Source organism: Eulemur rufifrons, chromosome 19, assembly GCF_041146395.1.
Source record: "Eulemur rufifrons isolate Redbay chromosome 19, OSU_ERuf_1, whole genome shotgun sequence".
Taxonomy (NCBI): domain Eukaryota; kingdom Metazoa; phylum Chordata; class Mammalia; order Primates; family Lemuridae; genus Eulemur; species Eulemur rufifrons.
In genome coordinates, this window is record NC_091001.1 from 104,796,265 (window position 1) to 104,819,650 (window position 23,386).

Sequence of the window (23,386 nt, forward strand, 5' to 3'; positions counted from 1 at the left end):
CAGAGTCATATACTAGGGAACCTTTTTTTCACCCTTGGTTTCTTTGACTTTATCTGTGCTTTCACTTTACTCCTTACTAAAGTATTGGAATCTGCTTTGCTATGTATGGTCCTTCCCTCCTTGGCCTGAGGCTTCAATGTTGGAGTCCTTTAAAAGAAAATTGCTTGTGCACTGGCAGAATAAGGGGGAAGAAATATCCAATTGCAAATTGAATGCTCTGCTGTATGATTAACTTCTTGAAATGCTGCAAGTGTGTTTTAATTATGTTAGTGGCTGTGTCTTGCAGCAAAACTTACAATCATTCTACATAGCCTTCCCTCACCTCAAAGTAATTTGAATTTATAGGATTAGCTCCTTTTTTAGGTGGCAGATATTGTTCTCATTGAACCTCCTCTTATTGTTTGTTTAAGGTTGCTGTTGTGTTGAGGTAGGTATTGATTGAAAAATGTTGCTGACACATATATTCTAGTCTTTCACAAGGCTGCCAGGTTGCAAAGGAGACTATGCAAAATTCAATATATGCATTGACCAAAGTTTCCAAATTAATGCTATTGTCATCTATGGAAGATAGTTTTATTTATTTATTGTTTCAACATTTTACAACTGCTCCAGGTATTAGGAATATAAAGATAGTGGTAGTAGCCCTCAAGGGGGTTTTCTATATATTGGAGGAGACAGCTATGTTCACAAATGAGTGCAATAAGTTATATATAATAGGTGGTAGATTAGAATTCAGTAACTGGTGCAAAGGAAAGACCCAGGCTCTGGAGTCAGAAGGCTGGTATTTGAATTCTGCCTTATGATCGTACTTACCACTGGTATATGAAGACTTTTACCAGGATCAAATGAAGTAACATGTGAAGGCACATTTGATGAACTGTAAGATGATCTACAGTGTTAATTATTATTGTCTATTTGTGTTAAGATCAAAATTTTGGAAAAAAGCCTATAAAAATGAACAAAATTGACAGAATTTTTTATTATTTCTGCTGCTGCTGCTGCTGCTACTTCAGTATAGAATGTTGTTGTGGGACGAATGCAGGCTTTTTGGAATGCTGTTTCCCTGGGAAATCCTCTTTCCTTGAGAAAATAGAAGTAATTACACCTCTCCCACAGTATCCCACCACCTGCCTGCAGTTATGCCTGTATTTTGCATCTTTTCTCTTGTCCTTACAGATGCACTGTCCTTGTTCCAGCGAAGGCCAACCCTTCCATTTGTCCACTGCATCTCCCATTCTTGTATACTGAAGGATGTTTGACCTACGTCATGAATTTTATTATCTCTTACGTTTATTAGCATACAACATGCTTTTATTTCTCCCATCATGAAAACTCTTTAGATTCTACTTTGCCCTCTGGCTGCCACCCCATTTCTTTCCCGTTTTTTTAAATATTTTAGAGTTGTCTATACTTGTTTCCAATTCCTTTCTAGTCTCTCTTCAATTCACTTGAATGGGATAAACCTCCATGATTTCACCGAAATTGTTCTTATTGATGTTATCAATGTCTTCAGTATTTTGCCAGGTTATCAGTTTTATTGTTATTCTCTAATTCCTACTAACTGCTTATATAAAACCAGCTTATTTTATTTTCCTCTTTTCCTTTCCTTTCTTCTCCCCTTTTCAGTTGTATTATTTCTATTTTGTCACACATATAATATTTGTACATAAGTTTCTAACCTTCATCTTTGCCTTTCTTTAGTTTTAGATGTCCATTTATATGTTTTAAATTGCTATTTCAGATCTTTTATTGAAGATTTCCCAGTTGTATTGTGGTTGGATGAAGTTATTCTCTAGTAGATACTTTGACAAGGCTCGTAGGTGATGAGTTCCTTAAGTTTTTGTATGTTCAAAATTGTTTTTCTGTAGCCTCGATATCTGAAGGAAAACTTGTCTGGCTATAAAATCCTTGGCTCACCTTTTTTTTCCATTCAACTTTAAAAAAATACCACTCTATTGTTTTGCTTTGTATGTCGGATTTGAAAATTCTGGTGTAATCAAATTATTTCCCATTTGTATGTTATTTGTCCATTTTTTTTTTTTGAGGACTTTTTTCTTTTTTTTTTTCTTTTTATTTTTTTTGAGACAGTCTCACTCCATTGCTCTGAGTAGAGTTCCCTGGCGTCAGCCTAGCTCACAGCAACCTCAAACTCCTGGGCTCAAGTGATCCTCCTGCCTCAGCCTCCTGTGTAGCTGGGACTACAGGTGCATACCACAACACCTGGCTGTTTTTTTCCATTTTTAGTAGAGAGCGGGTCTCACTTTTGTTCAGGCTGGTCTCAAACTCTTGAGTTCAAGCCATTTTCCAGCCTCTGCCTCCCAGAGTGCTAGGGTTACATACAGACTTGAGCCACTGTGCTCAGCCCAAGAGGTCTTGAGGTTTTCTTTATCTTTGAAATCTAATAGCTTCCTAGGATATTAGAGTAGATCATTCTGGGTTAATTTTCCCAGGAATGTGTTGGCTCTTTTAATGTATGGATTCAGATCTTTTTCTATTTCTAGAAAGTTTTTTTGTATTATAATTTTAAATACTAGTTCTGTGCTTTGGTTTTGTTTTTCTTCTTCAGGTTCTCTGATAATTCAAATGTTGATGCTTTTTACTGTCTCCTATTTCTAGTATTTTTTATTTGACTCTTTTTACCTCTTCCTTTATCGCATTTCGTTTTTACTTCTTTCACTTTCATTTTTCATTGTTTTCTTGCATTTAAAACCTCTCATTAAATTTACACTTGAGTACCTTGTAATTTATTCTTCATTTTAAGATAATTTTGTCTTTTCCTTTTATTTCTTTCCTGAATTTAGTACACATTTTATTATTAGCTGTTTTTTTAATTTTTCTTGTCCAATTCTATTCTTATTCAGTTTCTCATTGATAGTTTTTCAAGTTTTCCTCATCCTCAAATGATTGTTTGAACACATTTAATTCTGTTTAGAGTGTCATCTTAAAGTTTCTTTTGTTCAGGTTTGTTTTTTCAGGCATGATTTCCCTTTGTTGGTATTTGTTGACTTTTGTCTTCCGATTTTCTGCAAGGTATTTGTGAATCTTTCTATTGTTCTTTTTTTTTTTTTTTATATGGTATTTGGATGCTTTAAGAGATCTATAGCTTAATGGTGCCCTCTTTTGTCAGTGTAGCAAAGTTCAAATACGCTAGTAGATTTTTTTGCTTTAGTTTTGGTGGGCGAGGGTATGTGAGTCTTCTTATGTTGTGGTTCTCTTTTGTCTTGCAGCACACTAAATTTCCCCCTTTGATTCTTTCCCCTTCACTGCTCAACTAGCAAAAGGCGCCTCTTCCTTTTTGCCATGCTTCTCTCTCAAAGCTCTATGTTTGGGAGACTGCCTCTTCATGTCACATGTACTTATGTCCCTCCCCTGTGGTCTGTGTCTGATTAACGTGTATGCTTCTCTAGTACTTCCAGACTCAACTTGTACTTAATCTTCTTGGCACTGGTTTTAGATGGATCCTAGACTTCTTTGCTAATCCCTTTCTGTCCTCCCTGGGCACTATAGTATTATTTTGATCTGCTTTTGTTTCCCATCAAGCCTTGTGGTGGGCTGCAGTGAGGGCTAGTGGGGACTCAAGGGTTGGCAGGAGCAATGGAGATGACCCACTAAGGTTTAGTGATTTTTCTCTTTTTACTTACAGGTATTTTGAAGTTTGGGTTATCCTCTATTTTCAAATTAAGCTGAGAGCATGGTTTTCATGTAGATTTATTTTCCCTTTCTTGTTCTTTATTTTTGGAGGAAATATTGGGAGATGTACAGTAAAGCCATCCCAAATGCTTAAGCTACTCAGAAGTTCTGGCAGCAAAATTTTTAACCTCAACACAACAGTACCTTCTTATGCTTTTTTTAAAAATTGAGGTAAAATTCATATGAGCCATTGCCCATTTTAAAGTGTACAATTCAGTGGCATTTAATATATTCACTGTGTTCCAAGACTACTTTAAAACATTTTTATCACCCCAAAAGGAGCCTATTAAGCAGCCACTCTCTATTCCTCACCTACCCCCAGCTCCTGACAACCACTAGTCTGCTTTCTGTCTCTGTGAATGTACCGAGTCTGAATGTTTCATATAAATGGAATAATGCAATATGTGACCTTTTGAATCTGGCTTCTTTCACTTGCCATAATATTTCTAAGGATCAACCATGTTTTAGCATGTATCAGTACTTCGTTCCTTTTTATGGCTGAATAATATTCCATTGTATAGATATGCTACATATCATTTATCCATTTTTCAATTAATGGACATTTGAGTTGTTTCTACTTTTGGCTATTGTGAATAGGGTTGCTATGAATATTCATGTACAAATATTTGTTTGAATAGCTATTTTCAATTCTTTTGTGTATAGACCTAGGATTTAATTGCTAATCATATGATAATTTTATATTTAACCTTTTGAGGAACCTCCAAACTTTTTACACAGTAGCTAATGCCATTTTATTTTCCCACCAGCAATGTAGGAGGGTTCCAAATTCACTATATCCTCAAGAGCACTTGTTATTTTTCATTTTTTTACTACAGTCATCTCTCCTTCTTGCTTTTGTTAAGTATATTTCTTAAGTCTTAGGACAAAAATGGTCTTGTATTATTGTTTCAAATATTGATTTCTAAATGATGAATATTTTTTCTGCTGTTTTTTAAATTGTTACATCATTTATTTTTATTATTATTTTTATTTCAGCATATTATGGGGGTAAAAAAGTTTAGGTTACGTATATTACCCTTGCCTCCCCCTCACCACTCCCCCCCCACAATCAGAAGTTCAAGTGTGTCCATCTCCTAGACGGTGCGCATCTCACTCATTATGTATGTGTACACCCATCCCCTCCCTGCCCCACATCTGTCCAACACCGATTAATGTTATTTCTAAGTGTGCTCTTAGGTGATGATCAGTGAAACCAATTTGATGGTGAGTACATGTGGTGCTTATTTTTCCATTCTTGGTATACTTCACTTTATATCATTTCTTAATGGATGAAACTTCATTGGAAGTTTTGCCCTTTTCCATGCTGATGCCAAGACAAAATGGTAACCTGAGACAGCCTCATTTGAGAAGAGCTTGTAGTAGATTCTAATTTGCATAAATTGTACTAGACTTGTTATTTATGTATTTAAAAAAGCATTTGATCATGAATATATTTTGTAAGGTTTTACCACTTGGTAGTTTTTTTAATCAAAAAACAAAACAAAACAGAATTTTGCTAATATCCTTGACACTTATTGGTGATTTTCTTAAAGGGCGTTATTCATTGAGAGATCATTCTATCTTTCTTCATATGATATGCATTTATTTTGTAGGTACCAAAGACACTGGGGTTGTTAAGGATGTTAAGTGTCAAGTTTTACAGTCGCCAGGGACGAGAACAGGTAAGGTGAATTGGCTTACCCTTCTGCTTCTCCAGCATTTTCTCTGGAGCAAGCATTTGATTTATTTAATACAAATTTTATGTGCCATGGGAGGCTTCATAAGGAAGTGAAGACTCAAAGAAATGGGGAAACCTCTGTATTTTTAAATGCTAGGTTTGAAGAAGAAAAATGAATAGTTGTGAGTGGTGTGATTGGATAAGTATGATCTAACTGTAATAAACTAGGGGGAACTTATCAAGTCATGTTTGTTCATATTCTTCTTTGTGATTCTGTCTTCAGAGATACGGATGTTCTTTTCCTCCAGGTTTAGGGAGGATACCTCTTGAATGAGGATCTAATGACTTGCTTGAGAGTAAGGTCAGAAAACCCTTCCTAGGTTTTATGACCTGCTTCATGGAGGAAGGGTGAGGGGAAGGTGAGAGTGACCTTCCTGCTTCTGCTGTATTCTCAAATGCTAAGGTGTCATATTTTGTGGTAGTATGTCCTGAATCCCATCAGAAGGGAGAGATTTTAAAAAATGAAAATTTAACATATTCATTCATTACTTTCCTGGTCACATTGCTATTATTAAATTATTCAATATACTTTTTGTGTTTTTGTTAAAGAGATTCATAAACGTCTTTCTTGCTTTCAGAACACTTTTATTGGAGTTGTTTAATGGAGCATTTGTAATGTCTGGGAATTACCATACAGATCACATGTGACTAATTATACTTGACCATAATTTGTACTGAGGAGCATGCTTGTGACTACTGGAAAGGCCCAGGTGGGGACTGGAATCCCAGTTCATGAAAGTGCCATGGATTGGGATTAGAGACATCTGCATTATAGCCCAGGTTCTGCTCTCTACACTTGGATGATCTTGGGCCGGTGTCTTTGCTCTTTTGATCCTTAGTTTCTTCCTATGTAAAAATCCAAAGGGTAGGCAGAGTTTTCTCTTAGCTAGTAAAAATCTATGTTTCTGAGGCCTGCCTCATGCAAAACTATGGAGCTTACCGACTTTAAAGTTGAGAAGGGAAGATTCCAGGCCCTTTATCTTCTAGTCCTTCCCCTGTGCCCATCACAGAGGAAGGGACATGATATATTTAAAATTTTTCTTGAAGTACTTTTGCTTTTATTGCTTCTCTTTCTCAAGTATTTGTTTTCTAGTCTTTCTTACATTTAATTCTGGGATAAACCTATGTCTAGGTAAAGTAATTTTGGTCTTCAGTGATGTGATTAGAGGCTGCTAATGTTTCCATCTATCCACTCATTCAACAATATTCCTGATCTCTTGAAATTATTCTATTTGTTTTTGATGGCTAATGTTCCTTAGTCATCTGAGACTTGAAGACTTAAATGTAAATGTTTACAGAAGCCAGGTAGATAATATAATTTAGTGAATCGGACTAGGTGTAATAAGTTTTGTTTTCAGTATGGTCATGTTTAGTTTTCAGTTATGTAGCTGATATTTGGCCTTAATACTAGAGCAATGGGGGTTTGGGCTAACTGGAAAGTTTATGGCCTTTCTAAGGGGCCATCTGCTATTTAGTTCTATTGCCATTTGAGGACACGTGCTCTGTGTTGCTAGATTTTCTAAACATTGAGAAGTATGCTTGTTGGTGGCCATTTTCTGGTCTCTGTTTTATTCTTTATGGGCAAGCTACCTTAGACCCTGTCCTTAATAAATGTCTGAAGGGGAAATTGTCAGATGTCTAGTGAGTGTTTATTTGATTCTTTTGAATCTATTATAGGTAGTAGACAAGTGATGTCTCTGTTCATGTGGTTCATGGCAACTAAGAAAACCTAGTATTCTGGTAGGAAAGGACAGAAGGATTATATGGACAAGAAGGGTTAGAAAGATAAGCCTTCCTTTGTGATCCCGTAGGTTGACTATATGAAACCAGTATATTATAAAATTTCTCTGTTCTGTGTAACAGTTGAATTCCTTAAATTGGATAATTGGGTGGCAAATCTGGAAATTCTTAAGCCTTCATGGTGTTTCCTAAATTAAGGACTGTTTTCCCCTTTGCTGTGTGTTTCCATCATTGTCAGACCTTCTCTCTCTTTATCTCTCTTTCTTCCTCCTTCTCCCTTTTTTGTCTTCTCCACAGCATGAGTTTTTGGTCTATCTATAATGTATAACATATTCCAGGCATTGTGTACTTATAGAATCATATAAAGATATGGGCTCAAATTTCAAGGAATTGATAATCTAGTCAAGACCAACCATAAGAGGTATTGAGAACTCATGGTAATTGATATGTAAAGAAGTATGTTTATAATGCTTGCATATTTGGGTTTTGGATTATATGTAAATTATAACCCTGGAAAGTAAATAACAAACTCCTTAAAGTCAGGAGTCTGTTTCTGTATGCTGAAGCACATTTATAGTGCTATGGAGCTGAATTACTGAAGATGATTTATAACATGGCACTCCTGAAGAATATCATTTAATTCTGAAAGTTATTTGTACTTGAGCATAAATTCTTTGCTCTGATCTTATGATTCTTATATAGGATGGAATCTTTAAGATGAGCCTTTCTCCAGATGGGATGCTCCTTGCTGCCATTCACTTCTCAGGGAAACTGAGCATCTGGGCTATTCCATCTCTGAAGCAACAAGGGGAATGGAATCAAAGTGAGCAGGTATGTTTCTTGGTTATGGCTGTTATTAGAATGACACTCTCTTAAGGGTGAGTACTGACAATACTAATTTCATATTTTTGATGTTTTACTATAGCACACAGCTATTATTTATTCTCATCATTCCAAAGCTATTCCATTCTTTAGCTGAATTATAATATCAGTACAGCAGGGCAAATTAAGAATAGGCTAGTGCTGTGTACTAATTTTAATTTGTAATGCAGTACATTCTGTATACTGGATGTAATCTGTTCATTGTACTCTTTATTTTTTTTCCCTCTTTGACATTCCAGAAGTAGAGAATGGAGATGTTAGCATGTCAGCTACAATCAATACGAATCAAGGTTTGGAAGGTCAAATCCTAAAAGAGTTGCAATTCTTCCCAAATCTTACAACACTAGTTGTATGGGGCTTACTTAAGGCTTGAAGGGAGTTACTTTCTCTTCTCTCAAATGTGGGTAGCTAAGATATAGAGAAAGATGGAACTCTTTCATTTCTTAGTGCCTTGAAATGATAGGTTTTAAGGTCTTACTGTTTAGTAATAGGTGGAAGAATCAACATGTATTATAATTTAAATTCGTAAGAGGAAGGTAAGATCTGCTCATATAATGACATTTATTGTGATAGAGTGAAGATTTAAAGAAATTCTTCAATTGGGTATAGGTTATGTTATAAATCTTTTATTATCTGATGATTAGTTTGCATTTTACCACTTTAAGCAATCATTTTCATTTGCTCACCCCCTTCACCCCATTTTCCTATAGGCATATCCAGCTTTGGTGGATAGTTTTGTGATTCTCAGATTAGAATCTATTTCTGAATGATCTGGTTGGATCAGTTGTAATTAAGGGAATTATTAATGTACTTTTTTTCAGAATAACTGAAGAAAAGAGAAAGTGGCTCTGTGTTTCTTACTCAAGTCACAGATTTAAATTTGTTTGTTTTAGCTATTCTTAATTTTTTGTCTTATGCATAGCTTTAGGAAGGTTTTTTCCCTCCCTAGTTACCATTTCACCTTCCATTTAATATGGTCTCAACATGTCTATTTAAAAAACTTAAAAAATGTTTAAAAACCTTAAAACCCAGGCATGATTAAATACAAATATTTCAGTAGTTTGAAATATGCAATCAGAAAAGTAATGGGACAGGAAAAGAACGGACTTCAGAAATGGAAAGAAAGGTACATGGTGGGAAGGGATGGGTCCAGGCTAGAAGTTTGTTTTTAGACATTGCCTTAGTGCGAGTCTTTTGAGCAGAAACACCCTGAGAGTCTAGAAGGACAATTCATTAGGAATCACTGTAGCTTGATTGTTGAGCATCCACCTCCTGTGGCTTTGGTTTAGATTTCCCAAAAAATCCTCAGAGCGTTTGGCTTTTAAATTAATGTGTCAATCAGAGAGATGCAACTTGATTCTCAAGCTAGTTGTATCTCTTATTGCAAATTTTTAGGATTATATGTCAGTTTCTTTTCATTTGAGTGGTATGAATTATTTTCTTTGAATGCCTGAGTAAGCTGGAAAAAATAGGTTTTTGGGCGCACAAAAGTGAAAACCATGAAACTGGTTACCATCACCAAGGATATTGTGCAGGTCGTGGTGCCATTTGCTGAGTGAGCAATGGCTTAGTTGTGGCTACTGACCTTGGTCCCACTCTGACTGCCATTCCCAACTGCTGCTCGGCCGCCTGCTCCAGTTCAGAGTTCATCACAGCACAGGCTGGGGACTGTCCTGCTTTCCCTTTTCCTGCTGCTGCTCAGCACATGGAGAGACTGGCTGGCTAGAGCAAACTCTGCCCTCTGAGACCACAGCCAGGTTTAGCCTCAAAGGAAATTTTGGTCTAAAGTTGGGAATATGGAAGGCATTTAATTTTACCCAATTTTTTTTTCTTTAAAATCCTAAGATTATGGTCACAATGCAAATTCCTCTGTTTACCTGTCATCTCCTCTAGTCTGATCATTATGCTGCTTTACTCTACTTCCCGGGTCCTCCTCTTTGTGCCCCTACTTTTGTCTAACCGTTTCTGGTAGACTTTCTAAAATTCCATTCCACCGTATACACTCCTATGAGGCTTCATCCTCTTCGCAGACATTCTGGTTTCTTTCAATATGCTTATTGCAGACTTTTATAGCTTAACGTATGAAGGTGCATGTATATGATATTCTTGTAGCTTTTAGAAAATTTACTCTGATAACAATATCAGTTATAACTTAATGAGCACTTACTTTGTTCTCGGGTTTTACAGCAAGTGAACAGTAGAGCTGAGATTTGATTTTATATCTCTCTGACTCTGATGTTCATGGTCTTTCCATGACCACATGGAAAAAGAAAGACATTAAAAACCAAAAAGATAGGTGGAAGAAATATTTATTAGGCTAGTGAATGCCAGAGTGTCCTGAACACATTTTTTTCCTGCAATACTTGGTGTATTATTAGTTTAGTAACATTCTGTTGTTTGAAAGATCTGATTTATATGTGATAGTGTAGGAAGACTAGAATCACTCTTTGTAGTTATTATTTTTTTTACATTAATTCTTTTTATTTGATATCTCTAAGAGCATAGAGACACATTTTTTTTTCTCAGTGGATGTAATACAGATTTCTTCAGCCCTCTCAGATATGCTCATCTTTTGAGCTAGTTACTGTGTACGAGGTACCCAAATAAATAATTGAGAAAGCCTCTCATTAATAAACCCTTAGCTTTATCATAGATATTTGGAGTATCTGTGATGCACTGGGGCAAGGGTTGAAGGTGGCAACTCTTTGTCAAGCATGAAGAGTTTGAACAACCATGCTTTGAGTCTTTCACTTGTACCCTGGGAATTAATCACATTAACTTGGATGTTTTAGATTTGAACTTTAGTATATGAATTACTAAAATCTAATGTATTGTAGTGAGTACAATAAAGCTTATATGTAATATTACCATAAAATAGAGTAGGTTGTTACTATATGCATAATAACATAATGATAAACTAATAAAATTCAACTACTTATTGACTCTACTGAGTGCTAGAGCAGGAAATACAAGAATTCATAATCCCTGTCCTTAAGATATTCATAGTCTTATGAGGGAAATTATAAACAAATGACTAAGATAACATGTTAATATTATGAAAATATATGCTCAGAGGAAAGTAAATCATCTGATAGTATTGGAGATGATTGTTTGAAATAAATACTATTTATAGTGTAAGTCTTGGCTATTTATAGAACATATTTTTCACTTGTCTCACTATAACCCTATTAAATATAAAATTTTTGTACCCATTTTAATAGATGGGAATAGAGTTAAAAGAGGTTAACTTGAGATTACTAAGTGTTGAAATCAAGATTCCATTTGATTCAGGTCTTCTGACTTTACAGTTTAAGCCTTTTTTCAGAATATCGACTTACGGTGCTTACATTTAGCAGTACCGACTGCTATCTGAGCAAATCAGGTACTAGCATATGATATTAATAGAAAACAAGGGAGAGATGTCAGCTTGCAGTTTATATGAATGACATCCCCTGGAGTCTTGCAGTTCATTATGTAAAGAACCTAGAAATGTGCAAATAGTAATAAGTGAGAGGTGTAATATAGTTGTTTACCAAACATATGACTGTCTGTATGTGTACTCGTCACTGGAATTATTTTAAGGAGAAATCCCAGGCTCTGAAAAATAGCGAGACAGCTGCTCTTTTCTCTTTCCTCTAGCAGCAGTCAAGTGAGCTTGGGCCAGCCAGGTAGGGCAGAGCTTTGCCTTTCCTTATGACTGCTCTAAGAAATGAGTAGACAAACCAATTAGTTCAAAATGGATTATGTGATAATATATAATATAGTCAGTTTATAATTTCAGCTTAAACATTGCTTGAGAAGAAACTAATGTTGCTGCTGCCCTGCACAGTCTTAAACTCTTTTACTGAAATTGTGAATTCAGTTCATTTGGGTCTTTCTTCATGCAATTTGCCGCTTTATTAGTTTTTATAATATGCTTTGTGTGACTGAGTATTTTCTCTGTAAAACCTAATGATTAAAGATAGTTGTGGAAGTGCCTGTTCTGATTTACTTCTATCCAGTTTTAAGTTGATTAAATACTTTGGCTTTCATTGTCAATATGAAAATCCATCTGGCTAAAAATCTGTGAGTATTAAATTTTGTTCATGTCTGGAATATAGTAAGATTGCTTAAGTGATTTTCATTTCAGACATTTCCCATATGTTATGTTTATATCTTTACATCTCATTTTTGGCCTTAATTTTTCTCTCAAGAAGTTTTATTACTTGCCTATTTGTACTTCTTTAGGTCTAGAAAATGGAATGGAAACTTATCTTTTCCATTTTAATTTTATTTTATCTTTAACCTCTAGTAGGTGTTGGCCTAAATTTGCTAAGTGGATGAATCAATGAAGGATAATTGGTAAGATGGCAGTTTATTGATTAATCTTGATATAATCCACAGCTGTTTTCACAACTTTTCTAGACTGTGAGCTCTTTTAGAATAGGCACTAGGTACATATTTCATCCATAGACTCTAACATAGACTTAGCATATTAAATAATAATAAATATTTGTGGAATGAATAAACGTTTGAAATGTTGTTTTTATGCTGTTGGAGGCAGGGACTTCATTATATTTAGATTCTAGTGGTAAAAAAAAAATAAGCAAATAAATCCTTAAATCTAAAGAAAACATTGCTTTAGCCATAGTAGCCCTTCTGTACAGAATCTATAATGGTATACTTAAGACATCCTCCTCTAGACTACTGCTGCTTTATAAAATGATAGCACAGTAGGCTGTTTTCAGACATCTGGTAGCATGAATATGTAGGGGTGGAGAGGTATAACGACACCTTACCATACACACCTTAAGGGTCACGGCTGACACTCCTATAACAAAAGACAGGTTAACAGGAGGAAGGCATAACAGGTTTATTTAATAACAGATAATTTTCTCTTGCTAACCTGAATTTGAAAAGGAAGATATAGAGAGAAATTTTTACCTTCCATTCTCAACCGGACGCTACAGACAGAGATCCAGGAGAAGTGACCTTGGTAAAAGAAATCCTTACCATTCTTGGCTGGCTTTTTGTTGGTTGTTTCAGGACCTCATTTGCAGGGTCCAGAGCAAGTCAGGTGTCTCAGCTGCCTCATTTGGGAGCCAGAAACTGTTGGGACAGAAAGATGTGATTATATCTTTCCTCACTCACCATAAGGGACATAGCCAACACTCTTATAACAAAAGACAGGTTAACAAGAGAAAAGTGTAACAAACTATTTAATCAAAGTATTACGTGATGCAGGAGACGTCAGAAATGAAGATCCAAAGACCCAGGGAAAACTGTCTATTTTTATCTTAGATTTGATGAAGAATTTCCATAGCCTTGTAGAAATGTGATTAGATAAAAGGGTACAATTTAATGGCAATAGACTGAGGGGAGGAACCCAGCAAGACCTGTCTGTTTAAATTATTTTGGCCTCTCTGTAATACTACCCATCCCCACATCGGGCAGGATCCCTCTGAAATGAGGGTCTTTAAGGGAGAAGAGAAAAAGTGACTGTTTTAACTTTTATGGCTTGCTTTGGGGGAGAAGAGTTGTAGTTTCTGTGATACATCTTGGGGAAAAGGAATTCTGTTTTCTATGACTTGCTTTGAGGGAGGAAGAGGGGCTGCAGATAGGAGAAAGTCAGAGAGACTTTGCTTCTGAGGCCCTTCCAGCTTCCTTCATTTAGACCTCAGCATGTTGAGGGTCCATGCTTTGGGATACTGTGTTCTGAATTCCAATAGGTACAGAACAGTAACATGGAGATTGCCCCTTGGAGTGTGTCCACCTGGTGCCCGGAGCTTTCTTATGAGTCATGGGGAGCTTAGTCGTCCTGCCCACCAAGTACCAGTCCACAAAGTGTGTATTGGATGTGGTAAAGCATGGCCCAGCCACGATTCTGCTCACGCGTAGAGCCCCTGAGGTAGAAAGGTCGTGAGTTTAGGCCAGCTTCAGTGGTTTGAGGACAGCAGTGAGAATGTCACCTTAGAAATTGGGAAAGGACAATTATCAGGTTGCTAGTCTGGCAGCCACCTCTGTCTGAAGTAAAGTGAAGTTTAGAAATTTATTTGGGCTTTTTCTTAAATATGCTGTATAGATAATTTCATCAAATGCTCAAGTATTGTGAAGTTTAACATTTAGTTCAGATGTCTAGCATGAATCTGTTATGTACTTCCATGGCAAAAATACAGATAGCTAAGTATATATCCAAAAGAATTTGAAACAAGTACTCAAACAAATATATGTACATATATATTCATAGTAACACTATTCACAACAGCCAAAAGGTGGAAATAATCCAAATGTCCATTAATGGGTGTGTGGATAAACAAATTGTGGTATATGCATACAACACAATATTATTCAGCCATAAAAAAGAATGAAGTGCAGATACGAGCTACAACATGGATGAACCTGGAGAACGTTTTACCAAGTTGAAGAAGCTAAACACAAAAGGCCACATGTTTTATGATTGCATTTATATAAAATATCCAGAATAGATAAATCCACAGAGATAGAAAACAGTTTGGTGGTTGCTGGGGCCCAGAACGAGAAGATTGGGGAGTTACTGCTTAATGGGTAAGAGTTTTACTTTGGAGTGATAGAAATGTTTGGAACTAGGTAGAGATGGTTGTTGCACAACATGGTAAAGGTACTGAAATGCCACTGAATTGTTTTAAAAAACGTTTAATTTTATGTCATGTGAAGTTCACCTCATTAAAAAAAATGATATCATTAACATTCTCCCCCAAACCCAAAACAAACAAAAATATATTTAAAATATGCTGTCCTGTACTTTAGTTAAACTGATCTACTCTTTTGCCTCGGTAAACTTTTTATTTTCCTACCTCTGTACTTCTGTTCACATTATGCCCTCAGACTAGAAGGTCTTCCTCTATTTTCCACATCCAAATCATATTCAGTCTTAAAACCATAACACCACTGGGCTTTCCATGTATCTCTTGAATTTCCTTCATCTTTCTGAAGCCCATATCCAAAATTTTCTCTTCCTCCTTTGAAGACTGCTAGCACTTTTACCTATATCTCTTCTTGGGTAGTTATCAAATTTGACCTTGGGTTATAGTAATTTATATTCATTTTTTAGCTTTCTATGTGCTTGAGTGTTGGGCCTGTAATGTCTGATTTTTTTCCGTCTGTCTCTAATGGTGTAAGTGCACACTATTTACTGAGTAAATAGAAGAAACCACACTTTTGAGAGAGTACACAAAAAATAGTATAATGCCAGGTAGTTTTCTTATACTTTAGACATTCTAATTAGTATTAAGTAACTTAAGAGACTAATTGATTCATTTACTCATTCAGCATTTAGCTGCTACGATGGGTGGGCACCGTGATGGATCTGGGAACACAGGGATGAGCGTGACAGAGTTTTGGATGCAGAAGAACAAGTCTTCACCTTATGTTTAAAATTGAATTCACAGGAGATGCCCATGATTTAAACAATGCAAGGAAATCCCAGATGACTTCAGACCTTGGTTCTACCGAGTGTTGCTTGTTCATGGTGTTCCGTCTCAGCATTAACTTTAATAAAGACACATATTTTTTGCATTCTCAAAGTATTTATGCCAATGAGATTTTTTTTTTTAATTTTTTTCTCAAGATTTCTTGTCAAATTTCATTGTGATCTATATGTCCTTAAGTTTACAGAAGGCTGACTCTCAATTGTTGTTGCTGTTTGAGGGACTTAAAGTTTTATTCCATACTCCCTTTGTATACTCCAGAATGTGAATGGGGAAGTGCACATGTCATATAAATGTGGTGTGCATATGTATGGTCAGGGCATGTACTACTGGTGATTCTGAGGCATTGTAAAAGTGTCTTAAAGTGATCAAGTAAGATTTTAATTTAGTTGATTATTTTCAACAATATGTACCTTTTTGTATTCTAATTCTTTGAAACTTAATCATCTTTTTTTATGATTAATTAAATCAGGATACTCCATTTCTTCCCATGGTATATAAATACCCTTTTATGGTAACTTTTTTTTTCTGATAAAGTTTAAAGATTATGTCTTCTCTTCTCAGGGACTGCAGGTCTTGCTCTGAGTGATTTACCATATTAGTGGAGGGCAGGAAGTTCTTTCAGGCTATGGAAAAAATATCTATATTATTATTCTAAAGTGTAAATTGATAATAAACCAAGCTTATTTTGTTGTTTTAGATGAAAATGCCCATTTTGTTTGACTTAAGTATAGCGACACTTTTTTTGGATTTATAATATCAAATAAATAGTGATTTTTTCAGTAGTCTTTCCCCATACTATTGTAATTCTGGAGATTTAAGGAACAGTGAGCCAAGAGGGTGTTAATGGCTTAATCTCAATTGTTTTATGATATTTGAGAGGTACTGATATGCCACTATGTTCTCAAAGGTGAGTACTATTTTGCCACAAGAATAGAATATGAATATGAATGGATTTATTTGAGGATTGCATGGTTAAACTTTTTTACTTAGTAAGTTTTTAGTCATGGAAAATTAACATGGAGGTTGCCTAGTCAAGTCTCAGAGCTATGAAAACCAAGGCCGGAGGGGTTGTTTAGTTTACAAGTGGCAGGGCTAGGACTTGTATCCAAGCCAGTGTATATTCTCTAACACATAACCACCCTCTTCCCAGTATGTAGATATGTATGTGTGCATGTGTATAGAGTGAGTTTTTAGTGTATGATGCTTTCATTTGTATTAATTGTATGCATGCTATCTTATTCTTATGCATGCTATTTTCTTTATTAAATTGAGTCACAGTACCTGCATGTGCACATTTTAAGTGTAAGAACATTTGCTTTTCCTAGATTGTTATGGTGAGGAATAGATTTCAGGTAGTTGTAACTGAGAGATCAAGGGAAAGTATCTTTTCTATATTTTGGTGTTTTTAAATTCCATAGTTCTTGATGATTGTCTCATAATTTTCTTACATAGTTGACTCAAGAAGTCTTGTGCATATTTTTATATTTAGCCAGGCTATGATGACCTTAATCCTGATTGGAGGCTCTCCATTGAGAAGAGAAAAAAAATCAAAGGTAAGTTGTATGAAATATGTTAATTAAAACCTTAAGCGGCTCCTTTATTATATAAGGTGCTCTTTAGATGATGTAAAAAGTCTGTAGATACTTCTGCTTCACGTTGGAAGAAACACTAAGATTTCATAGAATTGAGTAAAGGCAACAGATGCAATTTTTTGATGGTTGGGGTTTCCCAAAGGCTAAATCAGAGCCGGGGTGTTTAGCACAGCTCTCCTGCCACAATTCTGCACTGAGATGGCAGTCTGTGTTCAGTGCTCGTAGCAAACCCCTTTTCAGATGCTGCTGGGGGAGACAGCTGAAAGAGACTCATCAAAGCATCAATACTGAGTAGTTATCGCTGTAGGACTGAAAGGAAATTTGGGTTAGGTTGGTGGACTTTCTTCCTATACATCTCATGTTTAAAAGAAATTTTTTTCTTTTTGCAATGAACATATATTATTTTTATAAATATTATAGAATAATTAAGATTTACATTTAAAAGTAATAATTATCATTTAGTTGGCATATTAAAACATGAAAATTAAAAACTTTTAGGATTACTTTGAGTTTTTTACTTTTGGTTTTTGACTAAGGATCATTTTTCTTCAGGTAAAGTTCTCAAAGTTAAACATCCTTTGATTTTTGTGTCTCGTGTAAAATCAGTGATCACGAGGTTTACATTCTATATTATAATATGCTTTTAGTTCACGTGTAAAGAAGATTATAAATATAGATTAAGATCATGTATCAGGTTCTGTGCTTTGAATAATCTGCTTTTGTTAATCATCCAAAATATTCATTCAGAAACATTTTTGAGGAAAAATAACAATTTGTCAAAGTAGAAGTTAGAATTTGATTAAAATGACTTGCTCCCCTTTCTTTCTACTTTACATGTAGCTATATAAGCCCGAGGAACTCTGCTTTTCATGTTTTCGTGGAATTCCTTATTTATATGAATTGCCTCAGGCTTACATTGGAAGAAAATGTTATGGTTTTTGTTTTCATTAAAATAATGAGTTATTTTCATGGTGCTGAATTCCAATTTAAAGATCTCTCTCTCCTTAATCTAATGTTTAAATATGTTTTTAAATATATGGTTTACTGTTGTGTATATTTCCTTAAAACCATATCATACTTTTTGTGTAATAGGCGATGTTAAAAAAGCACAATAAAGTTATAATAAATATTATGGCATTTCCTTTTAAATACCTCAGTTTGGTGAACCATAATTCATTTTCACGTCTAATGTTTTTTCTGTGTGATTAGTCACAATTTTAAGAGGAAATTAGCACCAGAAATAATTATATATCTGTCTTACATTTTTCTAAAGGGTATAATTCTCTGGTTGTTTGAATGTGATAGTGTATGTTTTCTGAAACCTTTTATAACCTTTGTATTTGTACACCTTGTATACGTCTACCTTTTGAGTTATTGTGTTGAAAATGATGACATACCTCTCTCCACAGTATATTCTTGAGTTTAAGGACCTTAAGTTACTTACCTCTGTATCCTTAGAGCTTTAGACTTTGACCAGTTGTTGGCACTTGAGCATTCATTAAATGAAATACCATTTTGTACTTCATGCCTGAGGAAAAATTTCAGTGATGACTTAGACTTTAGTTTTTCTTATTTAACATATCTTTGGAGCCCAAATAATGCAGGTGAATTTTATTTTTAAATTGATTATTATACTGAATATGTTGTATTTAAACCACATTTGCAGATGCATTTGTATTGATTTACTTTTCTCCCATTAGACAAAGAGTCCTTTTACCCGCTGATAGATGTCAACTGGTGGGCAGACAATGCGGTGACTTTGGCTCGATGCTCTGGTGCTTTGACTGTATCATCAGTGAAAACTCTGAAGAATTTACTGGGAAAATCCTGTGAATGGTTTGAACCATCACCACAAGTAACTGCTACCCATGATGGGGGATTTTTAAGTTTGGAGGCAAGGCTTGTTTTTTTCCTCATTGTTTGAAAATAGATATGTACGTCACCAAAAACTTAAATACCTGGCCTTTTATTGTAGTTCCATGATCTAATCTTGTCTTTAGAAACAAAAAAATCTGTGATTGGAATTAGACATTAGGTACAGTATCCTCCCTCCCCCCCAAAAGAAATCCATTATTTACTGAATTAAAAAATTTTGTAATTTAAGAGAATGAGGAAAATTTGTAGTCATTTTGCCATCTATAAAGGATTTCTTCTTCACTGAAGTCAGAGATTTTTATTCTCCCTGATTAGTCATCTTAAATTGTAGAGTGGTATTGCTACCTAAGAAATAATAGTCTTTAACCTATTTCTACAAAGTGTAGCAACTTAAAATTTTGGTTCTTTTAGTAATAAAAACTTGATTATCATGAAAAAAGACTTCAAAATAGTGGCTAAAATTCTTTAAAGTTATGTTTTGGTTATTTAAAATTCTTATTTAAGTCTTTCAAGAGTAACAACTTTCAATAGCTTTCACTTCTGCAGTGCAGATTGACAAATATTGTTTACTCCAAAGTTTGTTACTGAGTCTAAAGATGTTCTTTGTAGAGAACTATGGCTTAAAATCTAAGCCAACTCTGTTAAGTCTAGAATGAAAGTTATCTTTAACAGCCAGGCTTTCAGACTCAGAACTTTGTGAAGCTGTTAGACATTTTTAAAAGGGAGTGAGGGAAAGCTAGTCTCGGTAAAGCAAATGTAAATGCCTCATGTTCAGTCTCTAAGGAGAGGAAAAAAAATCATTGTATCTTATTTTTCTACAGCAGGTACAAAAATATCAAAAGTAAAATAAATCAGCATTCTCAACTTCTTTATTTCTCTAAAATAATTACCAAGCATATATTTATAAGACCATATTAATGACCTCTTATTAAAACAGGCTTTAATTTTGGAGTTTGGGAGCTGATAATATATGTGCATGTTTCTGGCGCTAATATATATAATGTTTGTCATTGGGTTCCTTTGAATTCCATTGTTAAGCTGAATCACAGGGCTGACATAATGAATCAAACCAGAGAAGAATTAAAAATGTGTTTTCTTTCATTAACTCTAAAAAGTTGTCTTTAGTTCCTCACTATTAATTTCATACCCCTTTTTCAATTTAGTGTGAGATTAAACTTGCCCCCAAACGATCTCGCTTGGAGATTAGAGCTGGAGAAGAAGATGAAGGAGAAGAGGATTCTGATTCCGATCACGAAATATCTGCCAAGGCTCGCTACTTTGGTTACATCAAACAGGGCCTTTACTTAGTGACTGAAATGGAGCGATTTGCACCTCCGCGGAAACGCCCGCGGACCATTACCAAAAACTACCGCCTCGTGAGTTTGCGCTCTACCACTCCAGAGGAGCTTTATCAGAGGAAGGTGAGAGAGTATCCTATCGCTGTGAAATTTGAAAGCATCAAGATTTTATTTTATTTTTTTGAGAAAAAGCTAATTTTTCAATAAATGAAGAAATTTAAAGAGGGTAATTAGATCATTAACATGCTGGAGATGTTAGTATTATAACGCTTTTGAAAATAATGCTGGTGATTGTACCTAAGTAATCAAAATCAAAGCTGTAGATAAGATATGAATTCACTTAGACTGATTATCTACTATGTGGCATAGCCTGTTTTTTTTTTTGCCACCCTTCTTGTGGCCATAAGCGCTCCCTTTATCTGTGTTGAGGTACAGCTGTCTACTCAGACTCCAGAGGGTGAGGGAAGGGCTGCAGACTTGCTTTCTAGTCAGGGACTTGCTTGGGAAGCCAATTATTTCCAACGGTGAGTGTTCACGTTGTTTGTGCTGTTCATGACACTACAGAAACAGCACGAATAACTGCAGGAGTCGGGCTGTGGCACTGTTGGCCTGGTTTCGCCATTGTTTTACACTACAGATGAGAGCTTTGCACCTTTTATGTTTCATCTTTCTGTTAAAAGTGTCTAGGAAATACCTAATCTATTTGGTCCTCAAAATGTCTGTGGGCTTCTTGTGCCACAACACAAAGGAATTTATAACATGCTGTATAGGTCAAAGGAATTATAATCGTTCATCGTGTCATAGGGACCCTGTGGATAATTCGGTCATGTAACATTCCTGTTTCTGTTTCCTTGTCCAAAGATTGAAAATGAAGAGTATGAGGAAGCCTTGTCTTTGGCACATACCTACGGCCTGGATACTGACCTAGTGTATCAGAGGCAGTGGAGGAAATCAGCGGTCAACATTGCTTCAATTCAGAATTATTTGGTATGTGTGAATGTTTAGGTAACTTGGTAAAATTCATATTCATGGAATATCTTTTGATGATAAGTCTTCATTTTAGAGAACTTTACATTGCTGACTTTTCTACAGCCAATAAAGTGTGTTTTTCTCACCTGGAAAAATTATCTTGTTAGGTTCTATTAGCCCCTGTAGCTGGACTTTGTTGCTGAAGATGTGGGAACAAATATTCGCTGATAAACCAGCCAGCTGCCTGGCCTTGGCCTAATCCTTTCCCTTACTGTTACACAGTCACCTCTCTTCACTTACATTCATCAGAGTCTAGTCAGGAGCCAGAAACTACATAGTAATTTGAACAGGAAAAGTTTCAATATGGAGAATTATTTTCTAGTAACCAGAGATCAACTGTAAAGGGGTAAAAAGAATTCTAAGAAATACCCTAGGGCTGAAGGAACGTACCCCTGGAGGGAGCAGACCTGGAAGGGAGGCCTCCTCTCCTAGGCTGGCATTCAGACCTCATTGGCCAGGGATGGTTATAGCATGCTGGATGGTAGAGAAGTTGTCTACATTGCCTTGGGCCAGGGCTGGTCCAAAGGAATGTGGCATGAATAGGAAAGCTGGACACCTGCAGCTAGAGGACCAGTGAACTGAGGTGGGGGCGGTCAGAAGCCCCCAGGGACTGGCAAGCAGGAAACCCCCCACCAGCATGCATGATGCAGCCCAAGGCTGGTAGATAAATAAGGAACCATGGCCAGGACTGGAAAGAAAAAGAATCCCTACTGCTGTAGGTGTGCTTCCTATAGCTCCCAGTCTGGGAAACTTCCCTCTCAGGTGCCCAAGAGATTCACTGGAAAAGAATCTGCCCACGGGAGTGCTCCTCAACCTCTATGGGAAATTGTCCATGGCAAGAGGAAGGAGGACTAAAGCACCCTTGGATTTTCCCCACATGCCTTGTTGGCTGCCAAGCCATAGGAGCAGGAAGAACCAAAGCACACCAGAGCTAGGAGCCAGAGGCTTTTCCTTCACAGTGGTCTTCCAGTGTCTTCTGACAAAACTTAATATTTTTTCAGCTGCATATGAGAGATGCTATCACATAGCCAGCTCTGAGGGGAAATTTGAAGCTGAGAGGCAATAAATAGATAATTGACAATATTAAACTTGCCAGATACTTCTTCTTTGCTTGAATCCCACAATTGGTTACTTCCTGCTACCTGCCTCCCATAGTTTCAGTTGTCATGTAACCTTGTCTCAGTCAGTTTGGGCTGCTATAACAAAAATATCATAGTCTGGGTGGCTTAAACAACAAAAATTTATTTCTCACAGTTCTGGAGGCTGGGAAGTCCAATATCAAGGTGTTGGCCAATTTCGTTCCTGGTGAGGGCCCTTTTCCTGGTTTATAGATGAATTCCTTCTTGCTGTGTCCTCATATGGCAGAGAGTGGGGGGAGAGAGAGAGAGAAAGAGAGAGAAAGGAAGCAAGTTCTCTTAGGTCTCTTCTTATAAGGGCACTAATCCTATCATGAGGGCTCTACCCTCATGACCTAAGTACTTCCCAGAGGTCCCATTTCCAAGTACCATGAGGACTTTCCAGTCCCATAAGGACTGTCAAGAGGGACAGGAGAGACATAAATGTGACCTTTGCTGTTAGGGAGCTTATAATCTTACTGAGAAGTCAGGCTGAATTCTTAAAATAGACATGACCATACAGGAAAATTTCAGATGAAGCTCTAGGAAGCCAGAGAAGGTAGTGATCCTTACAGACTTGGTGATTATCTTTATACAGTGAAGATGTTTTGACCAGAGCTTTGAAAGGATTTAAGGCAGGCCTTCTAGAGTTAGAAGGGAAGAAGGCATTCTTAATAGGGCAATTGGTATGAGCAATTTAAAAACCATTGAGCAAGACTCATGTCATACTGGATTCATTGAGGCCAGTGACTAAATCTGTTTTATTCACTGCTGTATCCTCGTGTCTAGTTCAGTGCCTAGTATACAGTAGGTGCCTGGTTAGTATTTCATAGCTATATGAACTCTGTGTTTGCTGGAGCTGGTGTTTGACAATAGTGAACAACAGGAAATATGACTGGAAAGATATGTTGATTTGGATTTGGGAAGATGTTGAAAGCTAGTGATGAGTTAGGTCTTTATCCATGTTGTGGATTTTTGT

At 36.1% G+C, this 23,386-nt stretch overlaps 1 protein-coding gene across 3 annotated transcripts in view; it reads left to right on the plus strand.

The window, feature by feature from the left end:
* Window positions 1-23,386, plus strand: part of NBAS (NBAS subunit of NRZ tethering complex) — a 325,219-nt gene that overhangs the window by 54,881 nt on the left and 246,952 nt on the right. For all 3 annotated transcript variants that reach the window (XR_011236168.1, XM_069494000.1, XM_069493999.1), the window contains exons 11-16: window positions 5,304-5,372; window positions 7,871-7,999; window positions 16,988-17,051; window positions 18,791-18,984; window positions 20,129-20,386; window positions 21,125-21,250. Coding sequence is in view for 2 of the 3 variants with exons in the window: in XM_069494000.1 (XP_069350101.1) it covers window positions 5,304-5,372; window positions 7,871-7,999; window positions 16,988-17,051; window positions 18,791-18,984; window positions 20,129-20,386; window positions 21,125-21,250 (840 nt within the window). In the remaining variant the exon portion in view is untranslated. The remainder of the gene's footprint in view (window positions 1-5,303; window positions 5,373-7,870; window positions 8,000-16,987; window positions 17,052-18,790; window positions 18,985-20,128; window positions 20,387-21,124; window positions 21,251-23,386) is intronic.